This window comes from Micrasema longulum, unplaced genomic scaffold, assembly GCF_059751315.1.
Source record: "Micrasema longulum isolate JH-2025_06_02 unplaced genomic scaffold, ASM5975131v1 h1tg001317l, whole genome shotgun sequence".
NCBI lineage: Eukaryota > Metazoa > Arthropoda > Insecta > Trichoptera > Brachycentridae > Micrasema > Micrasema longulum.
In genome coordinates, this window is record NW_028278504.1 from 98897 (window position 1) to 116857 (window position 17961).

The 17961-nt window shown below is 33.9% G+C and overlaps 1 protein-coding gene across 2 annotated transcripts in view; it reads right to left on the bottom strand.

The window, feature by feature from the left end:
- Positions 1-3668: 3668 nt before the first annotated feature.
- LOC148275911 (lipase member H-A) overlaps positions 3669-17961 on the bottom strand; it is an 88308-nt gene continuing 74015 nt past the window's right edge. For both annotated transcript variants that reach the window (XM_088235044.1, XM_088235045.1), the window contains 3 exons: positions 13571-13762; positions 12039-12210; positions 3669-5900 (listed from right to left, as the gene is read on the bottom strand). In XM_088235044.1, coding sequence (XP_088091170.1) covers positions 5843-5900; positions 12039-12210; positions 13571-13762 — 422 coding nt within the window. In that variant the 3' untranslated portion in view covers positions 3669-5842. The remainder of the gene's footprint in view (positions 5901-12038; positions 12211-13570; positions 13763-17961) is intronic.

Consider the following 17961-nt stretch of genomic DNA (forward strand, 5'->3'; position numbering starts at 1 on the left):
AAAATAATAATTTTTAATAATTGTTTAAAAACCTTGTAAGCGGTAATAAATGTGTTCTTTTAATTAAGAAACAGCACGACTATACCGAGAATAAAAAACTATAATATTAACTAAAATCGTGTAATTATACTTATAAACATATGTAAGCTTAAAAATATGCCACGTTATGGCTTAACCGAATTCTTTAAAAACCTATTTGGATAAAATAAGTTATTCGAATAGAAAAATATTTTGATATGATGAACAAAATGTTCTTAAACAAAATAAAGGAAATAAAATAAAATACTAAACGTTACAAAACCATTCGAATAGGAAAATAGTCGCATTTGTTTTTTGGAGCATAAAGGGTTTCCATTTAGATAAAATTATGAATACATAATGTTTTAGAATTTTGTTAGTAGCTGTACATAATACTGTTAATTTTTAAGATAGCTTTTGTAAAATAACATAAAATAATATTTTTTCAATTTTTTACCAAATTACCCTGCATACCCAGATTATCTTTGTTTTACATTCTTACCAACCATAATTATCAAAATTGAAATCCATTGACTGACGAAAACAAATAATTTAAAGTAAAATATTTTGACATGGCATTATTGCTGCATCGTGCATAGTCTTCTTCTTCTTCTTCTTCAGCCTTATTCTCTCCACTGCTGGATAAAGACCTCTTCCAAACGTCTCCGTAACTTCCTATCACCCGCTTCCATCATCTTTTTTTTTTTTTGATAGTTAACTTTTTGTACATAAGTTGCTTAGTCCATTGCTTAGTAGTAATTTCTTCCGATTAGTTGGCCAATAAAATAAAAGTTTCGTTTTTGTAATTCAAGTCGTAAAACACACTCATTAGGAAATAAAAATACAAACGCTAAAGATATACACACATAGAAATTATTGTATTTGTATATAAATTACCTTAAATTAATACTATTACTCAATGGGAAAAAGGAATAAAGAGGAGAGAGGAAAGAGGTATTAGGAGAGATTAAGGAAGAGGAAGGAGATGTTTGAAACTGAGATACTGGTCTTAACATCTCTGATAGTGGTTGGGAGATGATTTCACAGTCAAGCTGCATGGACACTTTGAAGTGATTTAACACGTCTGAAGAAACTGAGATACTGGTCGTAACATCTCTGATAGTGGTTGGGAGATGATTTCACAGTCAAGCTGCATGGACACTTCGAAGTGATTTAACACGTCTGAAGAAACTGAGATACTGGTCGTAACATCTCTGATAGTGGTTGGGAGATGATTTCACAGTCAAGCTGCATGGACACTTTGAAGTGATTTAACACGTCTGAAGAAACTGAGATACTGGTCGTAACATCTCTGATAGTGGTTGGGAGATGATTTCACAGTCAAGCTGCATGGACACTTTGAAGTGATTTAACACGTCTGAAGAAACTGAGATACTGGTCGTAACATCTCTGATAGTAGTTGGGAGATGATTTCACAGTCAAGCTGCTTAGACACTTTATGATTGAGAGAAGAAAGAGGGATTGTGGGTGGGTATTAAGAAGGTGCTTTGAGAATTAGACCGAAGAGGTAAACCATGAACTGATAAGCGTTGATTTTTTTACGGAGGTATATATTAGCGTTAGGACTATGAAATACAGTAAACAGAAGTGAGAGGGAGTGATAGTCTCTCCGCTGTCTAATTTTGAGCCATTTCAGTTGTCTACGATAATCAGACATGTGGTCATATTTACCAGCTATCGAGACAATTCCATCGACCTATCTTTTCTGTGGCCTTCCAACACTTCTTTCGTTTGATCGTGGCCTCCACTTCATTATTCTGGGTCCACCTGCCATTATTTTGCCTCGCCGGGTGTCTTGCCCATTATCATTTTAGTTTTGCTGCACAATCTTTCTTAATTTCTTATTCTGTCTCTTAGAAATACACCGAGCATCTGTCTTTCCATGGATCATTGCGTGCATTTTAGTTTCTGTATAGTATAAAGTGTTATTAAAATATTTTAAATCATACCTGAAATTAAAGTCGATATCAGCAATGTTTGAGTATGTATAAATGCTTGAAGACTGGCTGGATTTCCTCTCTAGTCAACAGTAACAGTAAATATCAACAGATGGAAGAGTTGAGGAAATGTGCATGTTCAAACATGGGCAGAATAGTGAATGTTACACTGTGTGTAAAGTGGCCACTCAAACAAGCCAATGATAGGTCATAAGCCCTGTAAATGCCTAGACTTTTATGTTCCCTTCTCAAAAATGTTTTCCTTCTCTGTTGCAACATATTTAAAGTCGATTTATTTATTAAATGTTTTCTGAAAAGTTTTTAATGCATCATACTAATATATTACACAACATAATTATATTTTTGTACAGTAATTAAAATTCTTATAAACTACACAAAAATACATCTCACACTGACTTAAAATTTGTTAAAAAGGTGGGTAAAATAAAAGAAAATAAATAAAAGTTTAGTTTTATCAACTTCTTTATTAAAAGTATTTTATTCCTAAAGCTTTAAATAAAATTTCCTAAAACAGTTATTGCGAATTCGACTCTTTAAATTTGTTTTTATTAATATTCTTAAAATACACGAATATGTACAGTGCGTTCGCATATTAACAAGTGAGCCTATTGAACATAACTACATTTTTTGCTTGTGAAAGCGTGCATATTTAAATTATTCATATTTAAAACTTTTTGTTAAGCACACATTAAATAAGGCTTATTCAACATTCGAAGGCACTGTACTTAAATAAATACCTACTCTATGCCCGCCCAATCGATAAATACGTTTTTAGGCGATCTACAATCTGACTTCGCTTCTGTTGTAAACCAGTACCGGAATGAAAAACATAAAAAAGTAGCTTATTTTAAAACGAAAATCAGACTTCTGTTACATTTTCTAAGAAAAAGTTTTGTGTCTGCGTTTGAGAAGTTATTTGATTACAATATCAAATCAGTAACCACTTGCCAACCAACGTAAGTCGTTACCTATGTAAATTAACACATGCTACAAGGACCTGGGTTGGTATTCTGAATCTTCTCTACGCCCTAGACTGGTTAATTAAAGATTTTTTTTAATGCAACAACACTTTGCTTCATATAATGGCCACACCAATGATTAGACATAAAAATTCTGTATAAAACTGTTTAAAAAATGGAAAAAAACTAAAACGGTTTGGTCAATTAAGTTTTTTGGGTAAAGTTCGCAATAATTTTCAAAATTAAAAGTATTATAATTGTTTTCACGTGTTCATATTTTTTTGACGTTTAAAATCGTATCGGTGTGGCCAAATATGAAGCAAAGTGCAAATGCATTCGAAAAATAAAAATTCCCAAATTAATCACTCCCTAGGGGGTAAAGATGATTCAGAATATCATCCCAGGCTTAAATAGTAAAATGATACCCTGGAACCTCTTTTTACACGTTTTTTTAAAAATTACAAAAATGAAATAAAATATTATTTAAACATTCATTTAACAATGCGTATGGTAATATATTACGATACTATTCGTTTTTGGAATTTCATATATTTCTTTTTTACTCCCCAGTAGCTTAATCACAAATAACTATCGACGTGCTTAAAAACATGCTAAGCATTTGCACGAACACAATGAACAGTAATGAACATGCTTAAGTTATCGCAGTAATAAGTCAACGCGTGTGTAATCTCTATGTCAACGCTCGTGTCGGTTTGTTTTTTTGGCTTTTTCATTAATTCGGAATATTATTTCGGAATACCAGCCCTGGGGTGCTGTTCTGAACCGCTCTTGTGGCCGTAGAAAACACTTTATCTCATAGTTTTTGTATGTAAATACTCGTGATAAATAGTTTTTCTACGGCCGCGAGTGCGCTTGGAATACCAGCCCAGCCCAGGGGTTAGCAGTTTATCAAGTAAAAAAAGAGCTCAATTGGTATGAAAATACGATAATAAAAGTACCAGAGAGCCGCAGAAATGGATTTGTAGAGCAAAAGAAGGTAGAGATTTTTTTATTTAAAAATGCAACTAGAACGGCGCTCATGCATCGCTTTTCATACCAATACTAAATCTGGCAAATATCTACTTATTTTTAATTAAATACGTGATTGTAAAGGTTCATCCATTATTCTGCTTCTAAGTTATTTTTAATTGGTTCATAACTGAGTCCGGTACTAGGCCATAGGCTTCAAATGCCACCACTCGCATACGCTTCATATTGACCCACGCGAGTGTGGTCATGTCCGGCCGGGCTAAAGGCTAGTAAAGAGTATGCCGTACTCATAGAATTAAGAATATTCCAGAAACCGCATACGCACTTCAAACAGAAGGTGAATCAACTACTCATAAATGAGTAGGTTTAAATTTTGACCCATTAGTTTCTTTGTAGACGTCGCTCAGTACGCAACTCCTGATTTGAATTCAACTATTCCGTATTGTGTCCTTTTAAAGTGAAGAAATACTGCTAGGATCTTAAAGAAACAGGATGCAATCACATTTCATGTGTAATTAGCTCATGAATGCGTATATAACAAATGCATTACTTAAAAATTGAATCTCGAATTAAACAACTCTGTGGTGGACGTTTGACCGACATTATCTTCAAAACATCAAATATTATTTGACATGATATAAAAATATCCGTTTCAATTGTCAAATAAAATTTGTTTTATATTTTAAGTTTAAAGATCATTAATTCAATTACTCTTATTAAATGACCCTTTACTTATCTACTCTGTTGTGTCAATCATTGTTTTCCGCGTGCACAATACAATTTTAGAGAAATTAACAGATTGCTTTTTTTTACCTTACATTTGTGTTATGGTATTCAGTGACTTCAAGTATGCGCGCGGCGAAAGTGTGTCTCAGTGGGGGAATTATTGAACACAGTCCGATGTAATCGAATATGACTCTACGCTCCTTCTGCACTATTCCTAAATCTATGGCCGTACTATTCCGAGTTTAAGTTTGTTCGGTGTTTCTATCTCATAAACTCATAAGTTGTAAGGCTGCTTGAGATGATATGAAATTGGAGTTTATGTCTAAAGAGCCGCAAACGTCTATGCAAAGAGCTGCTTTTGCCGATCTCTGCACTAGGCGTATAAGAGTGTTGGTGAATAATATTTGTAACGATTTTTTAAAGAATTTTGCTGTCATGTCATATTTGAAAATATAAAAAAGAAACATTGATTAACAATTTCTTTTTTAAATCCCGAAAAACAATATTATGCCAGGAAACCTTTTCTACCAAAGTTATTTTTTAGGCAGTAATACGTAAAACTAAATGTAGTTATGCAGAAAGCAGTTAGCCATAGAAAAGTGAACCTGAGATAATAGCACGTTTGTAAAAACAGAATATAATAAAATCTCCACAACATTTGGAATGTTTTTAACTTTGACAAATGATAAACAATCAATAAATATGTTTTTTTCAAACAAGTATCTAATTACGCATTTGATCAGTTTTAGTCGTCGTTTTAAAATACCCCAAGATTTTTCTAGAGCTGTGGGTGTTTTCTGCAAATTGAGAAATACCATTTTTGAGATCAACATTATTTTTAGAAGGTGATTATTACAGTTTTTTGTATGAAAGCGGCCTGGCTGTTTTTAGCTGAACATAGAATTCACCTTACTGCTCCCGATAACATCAATATCTCATTTTTTTTATTGTGGACTGGCTGCTTTCTGCATAATTACGTTCAACATATCCCCTATGTAAAAAGAGGTTTTAGTGTATGGCAAACATTCCCGAAAAATATATTTAAATAGATTTAGAGAGTCCCTTACCAAACTACTGTTAAAAAGATACTGGCTGTGGGTTTATACAATATGTCAGAGGTAAAGTGTATGAGTTTTCAGCGAATTTCATCAACGAAGCGCATTAAAAAAATTAGTCAAAAGGACAATCCTCGGTGCTGTTGATCTTGACGCAGTACATTCCATAGGCCCTGAAAAAAAAACATTGAATAAATCGTGTGTTGCCGACGTAAAAGCACATGCACCAACTTGGCGGCCCTTCCTGGGGCTTTAATGTAGCATAGGAGGCTTCAGTATGTGTAAGCGATCTACCACCTCCTCAATAAAGACTAGTATTTGTCACTTTCGGGGGTGGTGATCGCCATACTGAAGCCCACATATAGATTAGAATTCATGAAAATATTTGTATGCCCATAATGTGTTTTTATGTTGTTCTGTATGAGTGTTGATCGCCGCGCGGTCGGCGGGGAACTGCGGCCGGCAGCGGGAGGGTGGGGACCTTATACGTGGCGCGAGAGAGACCGATAGAGCCGGCAAATGTGCTCCCTATCTCTCTCGCCGCGTGATTGGTCAACCTAGCACCGCCCGCTATTGGCCTAGCCTGCCGCCGCACGACAAAATGTTGTATATATAGCCCCGCCGGGGAAAAATAAAGTCAGTCATCTCACCACACTACTAAGGCTTTTTACTCTCCACTTCACCTCCCTACCTCGCTTCAAACCGGACCTCATCGCCACCTGGATTCGAACACCGCTACCCCCCTGGACTTGGAACTCGGATACTCTTTGGATTGGATTTTGGACCCCGGATAATTTGGACCCTTGGATACTTCCCCGGAACACACCCCGCCGTTCCCACCAACGGAGAGATACCGGCCTTACAACCCGGTTGCCTGACTCAGGATTGCGGCCGCCAGCGCTACTCGCTAGCGACCCCGCAAGGGATCTCTAGGCGACGATACCTCCCCCGGAGCTTATCGTTCGTCGGCCGAGGCCCGCCTACGCCCGGCCACTCTGCGTTTGACACCAGCGCCTATAGAATTGTGACGGGCGCGATTGCTACGGACGAAGCAGTGATCCGCCGCGTCTGTTACATCGTGGATGTACAAGGAAAACCGGTTAACTACATTTTTGGCATATTTGAGTTATGAATACCATAAACTTAAATTTGTTATCCTCTATGTAGATAGGTATAATCGGTTAAATTATATTACCGCCATTAACTGAGTTTCAGAGAATTGTTGAGCGAGTAAAAACGTATATATAGCATTTATTCTCAAATCTTTACAAAGAAAATCACTTAAATGATTTTAAGTGATTATTTTTTTATGGAAGTTTATGTTTTAAATAATGAATATACAAGGAAAAACGATTAAGTGTCTTTGTTCTGGTTTTTGTTAAAAAACAATATCACATGCAAAGTTTTTATTAAAAGTAAAAACGACTACTATGTGAGTTTAGCTAGTTTTTATTGAAGTAAAAATAACCGTTCTTATGAAACCTTACTACAGCGAAAAACTATGTTAAAAAAGACTAGTTAAAATTATGCAAAATAGGAGTCATTCCCTAAGAATTCCATCATTGGTACAAGAGTCCTTCCACTTCTGCTAATGTGAAAGATGCTTTATGTGAAGATGAAGACAGTGTTGGATTTGATACAACTCAAATTCAGTTAGACAATGTCGCCGGCTAACTCAACCAGCACAAATTTCTTCACAAGGAAAATCAGCTAAATGCGGACTTTATTTTTCTTATCTTACTTAATTATTTTTTTCTCAAAATTCTGTTGCTTTTTATTTCATATAAATTCTGATATGTATAAAAATATGTTTCATAAATAATAAATAATAAAAATTAAAAAAACAAAAAAAAACTTGATTTTAATGAACAACCAAATTTTAAAATTCAATTTACACAAAACTGGCCTTTTGCAGTTAACCAGTTTTCCTTGTATACCCACGAAATATAACTCTAACATCATCATCATCATCATTCCGTTTCCGTTTCTGAGTGCCAAGCAGTGGCTTTGGTTTACCAACCGCAGCACATATTGATTATTTTCGTTAAATAAAGGTAAGATGATCAGTCTTACGCTTTAAGTGAAATATAATTGTGTAAAAACACATTTTCAAAAGTAAATCTTTCATGTCAACCATACTAGGAATCGAACCAGAGACTTCTTGCATGGTAGATAAACGCTCTCACAATTTTATTGCGAGGCGGATCTACCCTACCTCATATTTATTTATTTATTCATATTTTACTCTTACAAACTATGAACAATAATTAACATAATGTGACCTCACGTGCAGAGGACACTTAACAATATACTTTTTTGAAATGTTTTTACATTTGAGAATAAACAATGAAAACTAACTTAACACTTTGTATCCCGGAGCCGTGTAAACACGTGATTATATAACTATGCGTTGTGTCCCGGTCCCGTGTTTTCACGTGGTTTACCAGCTGTCTAAAAAAGTGCATTTTATTGACATCTAGTGACTTTTATTACTACTTTTTCGCTGCTGGTAAACCACGTGAAAACACGGCTCCGGGATACAAAGCACAAAAAAGGAGTAAGGCCATGTATATGTGCAAACATAGCAATGCGCAATGTGGCTCTCCATAACCATCATACAAAAATGACTTGTTTAATTATTTCAAATAAATCTAAAAAGTTTCCATTGATTTAACCTGGTATTTTCATAATTATGCCATTTTTAAGAAATCCTTCACAAAGCATGAAATTTTACGAAAATGGGCCGGGCACAGGGTAAATTCTATGTGTATTCGGCCGGTACTCAAAGTGTTAATAAAATTCAAAATATTAATATGCCTTATATTATTTTATTATCACCAAAAGCATCACGAACTAAGAGAGAGAGTTGTCTTGATATGTTTATGTTTTTTCAATTTGTATTTTTGTATTATTTAATTTAGAACTCCCTGATTTGGCATATTATTTATTACTCTCATTTCTTACTATGGCATAGAGTGAGTTTCTAGAAACCATATCTCAATTATCATTTCAAATATGTTTGTATTTACAAAAAAATTATTGATTTCAATGATACTATTATTTTGTATATTTGATTATGTATGATCCTAAATTTGTATAATTTATATTTTTATATTTTTATCTGTTTTTTTGTTTACATTGTCTTCTTTGGAATTTTATTATTTATTATTTATACTTTGTTTTTTCTGGATTGTTATTATATTGCATCAGATGTCATTAAAATTGCATCAAATTAATTTTACCATCTATTTTTTATTGTTAATTATTATGGTTTGATACTGGCACAGCCTAAAAAGCCTAAATAAGTAAATTAATATAATAAAATAAATAAAACAACTTTGTTTTTAACCACTAGTTTTTATTTTTCACCCACCGGTTTCAAAGCAAACAAGCTTCTTTTTCAAGGTTTACGTAACTAATGAATTGATTCCTTTTTTATTTTTATCATGTTCACTAAATACTACACGTGGACCCAATAAATCAAGTCGTTTTTTTCCTTACACGGGTGGTAATTTGATATAATTATTTTTTAAGTTAGACAGGAGAGGACTAAAAGAAATATTGTTTATTTGGTTATTCATTATTTTTTTCTTATTTTTAGCTTTTTAACTTCCAAGATTTCTAAGTTGTCTAATTTTAATATTTTATTTTCAACATGAAGTACTTTTAATCCAGTGTCTTTATTGAAGTTATGATTATTTTCTATCAGATGATTTGCGAATTCAGATTTTTTTTATTATTTAAGCATCTTAAGTGTTCTTTTACTCTAATATTAAAGTTTCTGCTTTGAAACCGGTCGGTGGAAAATAAAAATTAGTGGTTAAAAACAAAGTTGTTTTATTTATTTTATTATAATGAATAACCACAAAGTTAGTGCTTCAAATATAAACTTTATATAAAGTAAATTAATATTTAAACGAGTGTAATTTTGAATGAATAAATGTTACTGACCGCTGTCAAAAGAAGAAAAGTCTCATACTTTGGTCACATATCCCGCAGTGAGAAGTATGCCCTTCTCCAACTTATTATGGAAGAAAATAGAGGGCAGGCGGGGTATAGGACGGAAAAGAGCATCATGGCTCAGAAATCTCAGACAGTGGTTTAGGTGCCGGATGCAGCAGCGCTGATTTGACTGGCCCAGGATCGTGATGAATTCAGAAAGATAATTTCCAACCTCCGGTGGAAGCCGCAAAAGAAGAAGAAGAAGATTACAAAAAAGTATTAACGATTACATTAATGCATGTATAGTTATAAACGCTGGCGTAAACGTTAAATTGAAACACAGTTGCGTTTAAGGTAATTATTCAATCGATATATCTGAAGCATTGATTGATCTGTCATTGCTTAAATCTATTATCAAAAGCACGAAGAAGAAACGATATAACTAATTAGTATTAAAATAAATCTGTATAGGAACTAACCGCAAAATTTCTAGGCACCCCACCCCATCGGCTCGTTATTTGAAAAGGCAATCCCAACTATTCCAAAACTCGCCACAGCGATCCAAAGTGAGTAATTTTGATAGTTTTTGATTTATGAAATATCAACTGCCGTTCTCAATAGCAGATAATACTGGCAAATGAGAATATATACTACGGCTGACAGAGGAAGACACGACCAATGTACGGTGGAGAGCCACCCGGAAAAATGAGCTACAGACTACGAAGGACGACGTGTGGGCTGGAAACGTCGAAGTGCCTTCTTACGTTCTCTCAGGCATATGGCCATGAAATAGATGAACCAAACGACAGGGTGGCCAGGGCAAAAAGCAGTGGAAGTTGGGGATAGTTTTTGTAGAAAACTTTAGTAGGAAATTATGTATGCGCAATGGTACAGGATCATCAGGAAAAATGTTTAGGGAAGAATATGCCGTCTGACTGGGCAGATGCTTGCCAGGATAAAAGGCGATGGAAAAAGTTGGTAATTTTAGGAAACAACCTAAAATGAAATATTCAGAGCACTACGCACTAGAAGGGGTTCGGTTTAAAACGAATGCAGCTAAACGAGCGATGTAAAAGTCTGAATGAGGACCTGGGGTACTACTGCATCGTCTCTACCAGATACTGATTAATTCGGGGATTTTTGTTTTTTGCGTTTACAATTTGCTTCGTGCATAGCCACACTGGTGATTAAACGTCAAATAAATATGAACACGTGAAATCAAACATGAACCTTTAGCATTACACAAAACACTTAATTAGGTTGAATTGACCAAACCGTATAACTTTACTTCCGTTTTTTAAACAGCTTTATACATCATTTGATATTTAAGAAGCAAAGTGTAGTCGCATAAAAAAATGCTCAAATTAACCACTCTCTAGGGGGTAGAGAAGATTCAGTATACCGACCCCGGGAGATAAAGTATGAAGACCTATCATGTGAGTTAATATCATCATACGTGGTAAAAATAGTAAAGGCAATTTCTGAAATAAATAAAAATAGGACACACAGTGACGAACACTGTCAAAGTGGAACGGATGGTTTGTTGATGTCTGTCCATAGTCCGTCATCTCCTGAATAAGTTTTTTGAGGTTTCTTCTTCATTAAGCTAATACGGCAAAGTTCCTTAACAAGTACTATAACCGACTATCCTACCAGATCCTTAACAAGTACTATAACCGACTATCCTACCAGATTCTAACACAATAGTTAAAGCAGTTAGAAAGAGCGGTAAAAACAAGCCTTTTACATAATAAGCAAGGCATAAAATAAACATCTCCCTTTTAAAAATTCAATTCAATTTATTTATTTTATATAATACATACATTACAAACTAAAATTTAATGCGTACGTATTATAAAAAGACAAAAAATATATAAAGAGACTATTGTCAAAATAGTAGGAGAATCCTGCTCCGAAAACCCCTTCAGATACATGGAACAGATCAACATCCAGAGCGATGTTGTTCAGCATAGCGGTACCCCTTCCAACAGGCATAACCATCGGCAGGTTGGTCCTGTATATCGGAATATGAAACAATCTATGCTAACACTGTCTTAGGTAATTATCAGGAACATACAAACCAATGCTTATCATAATCTCAAAATTATCGATCATATTGCGCAACAATCGATAAAAATGTGTAGTCAAATACACATTCCTTCTAGTCTCTAAACTGTTGTAGCCAAGCATACCCCGGAGAAACTCGGTCGGGTAGAGCCAAGGATAATACCCGCACTCTCTCATGTAGAGATATCTCAGAAACTTCTTTTGGATTTTCTCTTTCATAAGAGAGTAGTTCAATACATTAAAAAAAGGAGGCTTTGGTCCGTGTTACGACATCTACAGTTGAAGTTGGTGGTAGGTTTTACCTTTCGGGTGTTTCCTCCCCCACAAGCACGTCACGGCCGGAGGAGCGGCGGCCCCAGGCGGGTCCCGCGCGGGGGCACTCGGCCGGGCACGGCACGCCCACCATTTTCATCCTCCGCCGCACGGCCGCCGCGTAGTAGCACGCGCTCAAGAAGTGGGAACACCGAGCTCGTCCTAGTACCGACAACATTACATATAAATATAAGAATTTCCTTTCTTAGCATTATCCAAACATCCCTGCGTTAGATTGCACGTATATTTAATCAATATTAAATAGTTGAAACACCCGTCGAGTGGCTTTCTTCTGTAAATAATTCGTTTCGAGATGGATACATGTCGAACGAACGAACTTACAAAACAAAATTGTGACAGAATAAGCCTGCTGGGTAAAATAAAATAAAGCTAATTCATATCAGTAAATATTTGTATTTAACCACTTACCGACTTTTTATTTATTTAACTTTTTGTACATAATGTTATTTGTACATTGGCGAGCTTATTGCCAAATGGCAGTTTCTTCCAACCATCCAATAAAATAAAAGTTTTATTTTTATAATTCAAGTAACAGAACATATTCAATAGAAAAAAAGATTAAAAAGCTAAAGATATATAAAAATTGAAATAAACGTATTTGTTTATAAATTACCTTAAATCAAAACTATTACTAAATGGGAAAAAGGAAAAAAGAGGAAAGAGGAAAAAGGAGAGGAGGAGAGATTAAGGAAGAGAAAGGAGATGTTTCTTCAGACGTGATTTAAACGGAGATAATGTAGTAACATCTTTGATGGTGGATGGGAGATGATTCCACAGTCGAGCCGCTTGGACACTATATGAGTTAGCGAAGAAAAAGGAATTGTGGATGGGTATTAAGAGAGTGCCTTGAGAATTAGAACGAAGAGGTAAACCATGAACTGAGAAGCGTTGAAATTTTTCACTCAGGTACATAGGAGCGTTATGACTATGAAGTACATTGAACAGAAGTGAGAGACTACCGGTCGAGACGTACCCGTCTCTTCGTCAGGACTCTTACTACACCAACATGCAAATACTAAAATACACTTTCACCTTTACCAGCACTGTAGTATACACTGTATTTACGTAAAAATACATATAGCATCTGTGGGTAGCTCCGCATATAAACCAAAATATGAATCTAATGCACTGGAACCTATCTACAGAGGAACAGGTGTCGTGGCGCAGTTGGTTAGACGCCCAACTGTGAAACTTGCGTCGCGAGTTCGATTCCCGCCAGTTGCAAGAAAAAATCCAAGAAAGATTTTTTTCTTAATTAGTCTGGGTATTGTGTTGTATTTTTCATTACCTCCTTCCATATTCCCTCTTTCCCATCTGCTGACAAGCCTCGAAATAGAGGCTTAGCGGGTTATTTCTTTTTTTTTTTAAATAAAAAAACATTAAATCTAAACAGTATCATATACATATGTTGTCCATATTCAGTGGTATGCATGCAGAATGACTATTGCGAAAGCATTTAGGATACTAGCTCAGATATCTGTGAACTTAAATAATATCTTACTGATGGCATGTCCCTGGCAGCCAGGCTGGGAGCGCCCCCCGTTGATGCAGAAGTCCGCGTGTCCCACCTGACCCGACTCCCCCAGGAAGCCGGCGTTCGTGTGGAGAACGTGGACGATGTGGGCGTCATCTCTCGTCAGCCTGAACTTCCGAGAACCGTAACTGCTGACCAGTGGCTTGGCGGGATCCAAACCTGGAAATAAAACATCACAATTTATCATTATAAGAATTTCCGAAAAATCGGATAAGTTTATTGATGTGTTCATGAAAGGAAATGAAGTTAATTAATTGTTCACAGATCTATTGATTCAGACTTTACTGGCGGCTGTAACCGACGCGTTATGGGGAAGGTGTGGCGGTTTCGTCTCCTTGGTGCCTCGCATTCGGCGTACCCGGCGTCAACGAGAGGTCCGAGAGCCTGGCGAACCGAAAGAGCACTGACCGCTAAGACAACCTCAATAGCCCTGAAAAGGGCTTTAAACGGGCCGCGTTGGTGCATAGAAGCGAGCGTAGTCAGGGCAGTCAAGTCGACTATCAGCAGCGAAGAGCAGAGAGCGAAGCGGGCGAAGGGCGTCAGGGTAAAACACACAAGTCAAATGTCTGCCTATTATACTTACTTGCCTATTTCAAATACTGTTGATCAGTGTTTATATATATATTTTTTCTGGGTAAAAAATAATTATTTAATTTTACTTTTCACCTCTCCGGCTATCCTTATACAAAACATTATGTCAATCGGTCGCTCCGTTGAGACGTGGAGGAAACACAAACAAACAAAAAAAACACACACTTTCGTATTTATATCAGTATGGATGATACGCAATGCCATCTTGGGGTGATATTCCAAACGCTCTCGCGGCCGTATAAAACACTTTTATCTCGCGTATTTTGTACTTAAATACACGAGATAAAAGTATTTTCTACGACCGCGAGAGCTGTTCAGAATAGCACCGCTGGAACACACGTTCTGTTTTAGTCATAAGATCAAGTTTTACATTTTACTTTATCTGCAATGCCATATGTAGCGGGTTTCTAAAAATAATAATTCACTAACGAAAAAAATAAAAATATAGAAATTAGATTTCGATAAAACATTTTTTAAATAAAGATTAAACTTTTATGGCTATTTTATTCGGACAAGAGTCAACAACATCATAAAATTCAGGATGTGAAAAAGATAAAATTCATTTAGCTTTTGAGTGAATGGTAAAATTTATTTATTTCAATGGTTCCAACCTCAATGGCGAATCTAAAACAGGTACCTGTGCATATTTAATCAGAACATCATTTTAATTTTTAGATGGAATCCATATTATAATAGACATAACACATAAAATAAATCCTTGACATTTTTTCAATCAGATTTAGAAGAAGCATAATTGAGGGTACTACGGCAAAATCCAAAATTTTTAAAAGTGAGATATTTAATTTTTTCATTAATACATTTCATAAAAGGTACATGTTTTTTAAAAATTCTTTACATATTTACTTTTACACATCTAGTAAATTTCATCACTGTAACTCTCCAAAAAAAGAGACTTTCTCTTGTGCTTGGATAGTGGCTTACGCTGTTGTAGTTGTTTATTTTAATTTTATTTTTTTAATAAAAAGATATATTTGCGTTCTTATGATTTACCCAAATATTTAATTTTGAATGCCATTTTCAACGAGTTGTAAATAACTCACTATTAGAAAATGGAATCGAGTTAGGGTAGAGTGGGATTCCAACCACGGACCTTTGGTCCGTGAGTCCGAAACACTAGCCACAGGACCACAACCCGATTAATAAGAGTTTATATTATTTTAAATACGAGTACATGAGAAAAAAATAAAAACATAGGATATATAAAGAAAAATCATAAAACAATAATACATTCATACTAATTAAAATTTAATGTAGTTTTTACGTGTGTTCAAAATTTTTTTTAGATTTACTTTAAATTTATTTATTATTTTTCATGCTTTTTAGTTCATTGGGAAGATTATTATATTTTTTTACACCTTTAAAGATAAAGCTAGTTCGACCATGACTTGGGTGAAATTAAGGAATTTAAATATTATGTTGGTATCTATCTGAGTGACTTATTCATCTCAAATTATAAATTTTATATTAATTGAAACTTATTCAGAATACATTTTTTTACAATAATTTTAACATTGTCAGTTAAAAATACGACTTAATTTGTAAGACTTGACTTTTAAATTATCGGCTTTGTTGCAAACATAGCAACCATTACTTGTATTTAGTAATGTACCAAAGTTAATAATGTTTAAAATTACATTAATTATTTCATTTCTGTTTCTTGACATATTCATGCTTATGTCATCCCTGCTTACGTATAAAATATTTACTGATTATAATAAAAAAAATAAGTTTTGAAAAAAGTTGAAGTGAAGTATTGTATAAATTTTTGTGATTTGCTCAAAATAAAGAAAGATGGATTTTGCCGGGTTTGCAAATAGTACCCCCAATTATAATATTATAAATTATTTATAAGAAATGGTTAAAGGAGACACTTTTCGTGCTACGTCATGAAGATAATTTATCTAGCTCAGGATATTAAATATTTGTAAACACAAATAAATGTATATCAACGCAACGTAATAGTACATAACGTGTATTTTTTTAACTATTTAAAAATTTCGATTAAAAAAAAAATTCTGTCATGACAATTACTATTCTACCGTTATTGACTTTTATCTGTATTCTAAATTATGATTTTTCTAACGTCTTCTAATTTTAAAATTCTTTTGATATAACTTATACGAAAAAATGCACTTCTGCTATCTCCACTGCAATAAATTTATGAAGGTATGTATTATTATGTATAACCCAGATATTTTTTACTAATATGAAAAAATGATTTTTTTTTAAATTTAAAATATTTTTTTTATTATTCTTACTCTTCTTAATTCGTCTTTATTTTTTGCTACTTTTATCTAAATACATGTCTGTCATTATATTTAAAAAAACACTTCTGTTCTCTCCACTTCAATACATACGTATCTGTGCTATATGTATAGAATACCCATTTATTTTATACTCATATGTGAAGAATTTTTTTATCATATTTTTTATTTTACTTCTTAAAATCTTTTTTTTGCTACTTTTGTATAAAATACATTTGTCTTTGTGTGTATATATGTATGTAAAACATGTAAAAGCCTACAAGGCGTTAAATAAATAAGTTGGGATGTCGGAATCCAAATAACTATTTTTGTGAGCGATTAATTTTGACTTTGATTGATTGAGTATGTATTAAAATACCATCGTTTGGTATAAATATCCTCAATACGATTGAAAAGTCACTTTGGCATTCCGTAAGTATTCATTACGATTGACCTTGCCATTTCTTCATCAATCCTCTTTGGCTTCTACATCCAGAAACATAAGCAACATATTTCACATGTCTCACACCTAATCGTTCCAAAATATCGGTACACGAATCAATTTTATTTATAAGAACAAAAATAGTAATTGCACGTAAGTACCTATAATTTAAAAAGGTTAATCCATTTTGTTTACTGTGAACTGTGATTCATACGCAATAAAAAAACGAGGCATAAAAAGTAGATATGCCTCGTTTTTAATAGTTTGTACCTGCATGTATATTGTACATACATACAAATAAGTAACCAGGGCTACTTTTTCTACGGGTTTATGTGAAAACAACTTCATATCTCCGCTTTATCTGCTGACCACATAAGACGGAATACCTACTTATTTGTAATTAAAATATTTTTTTCCAATAATCCAACAATTAAACTAAATAGCAATTAATAACTTCGCGAAATATGTAGGTATATTCGCAATTATTTTAATACGGTTCATATATGTGGCCCTCCGTATCAAAGATGGTCAAACGCTAAAAATAGTATCAAAAGCGGTCAACTGCATATTTTATACTTTATAAAAATATCGTTACTTGTTGTTAACCTTTAGGTTAATTGTTCAGTGTTAATGGCACCAAGTATTATAAAATAAAAAACATTTGTAAACATATAAATTAAAAAGCGCTATTACAGATTTTTGAAATTTTCTCTAAAATGTATATGGAATCGTTTGGTCATCTTTGATATCGAAGGGCCTCATTTGCAAAAGTTGAAAAATATGTATATATAAAATAAGTACTTATAATATAGGTAAAATAATTATATTGTAGCACTGATTGAAAACACCGTAAATTGTTTGTAAATTACATTTTATAATGAAAATATTTACTAATTAAAAATTAAATAAACACATTATTATAAGACGTCAGTCCACATTATGTTCACCAAAATTGTATTTTCTTTTACACTATAAAAAAAATATGAAAAATTACCCACTTTTACTAAATTACCTAACCTAACCTAACCTAACCAAAACCTGACCTAACTTAACTTAACTAG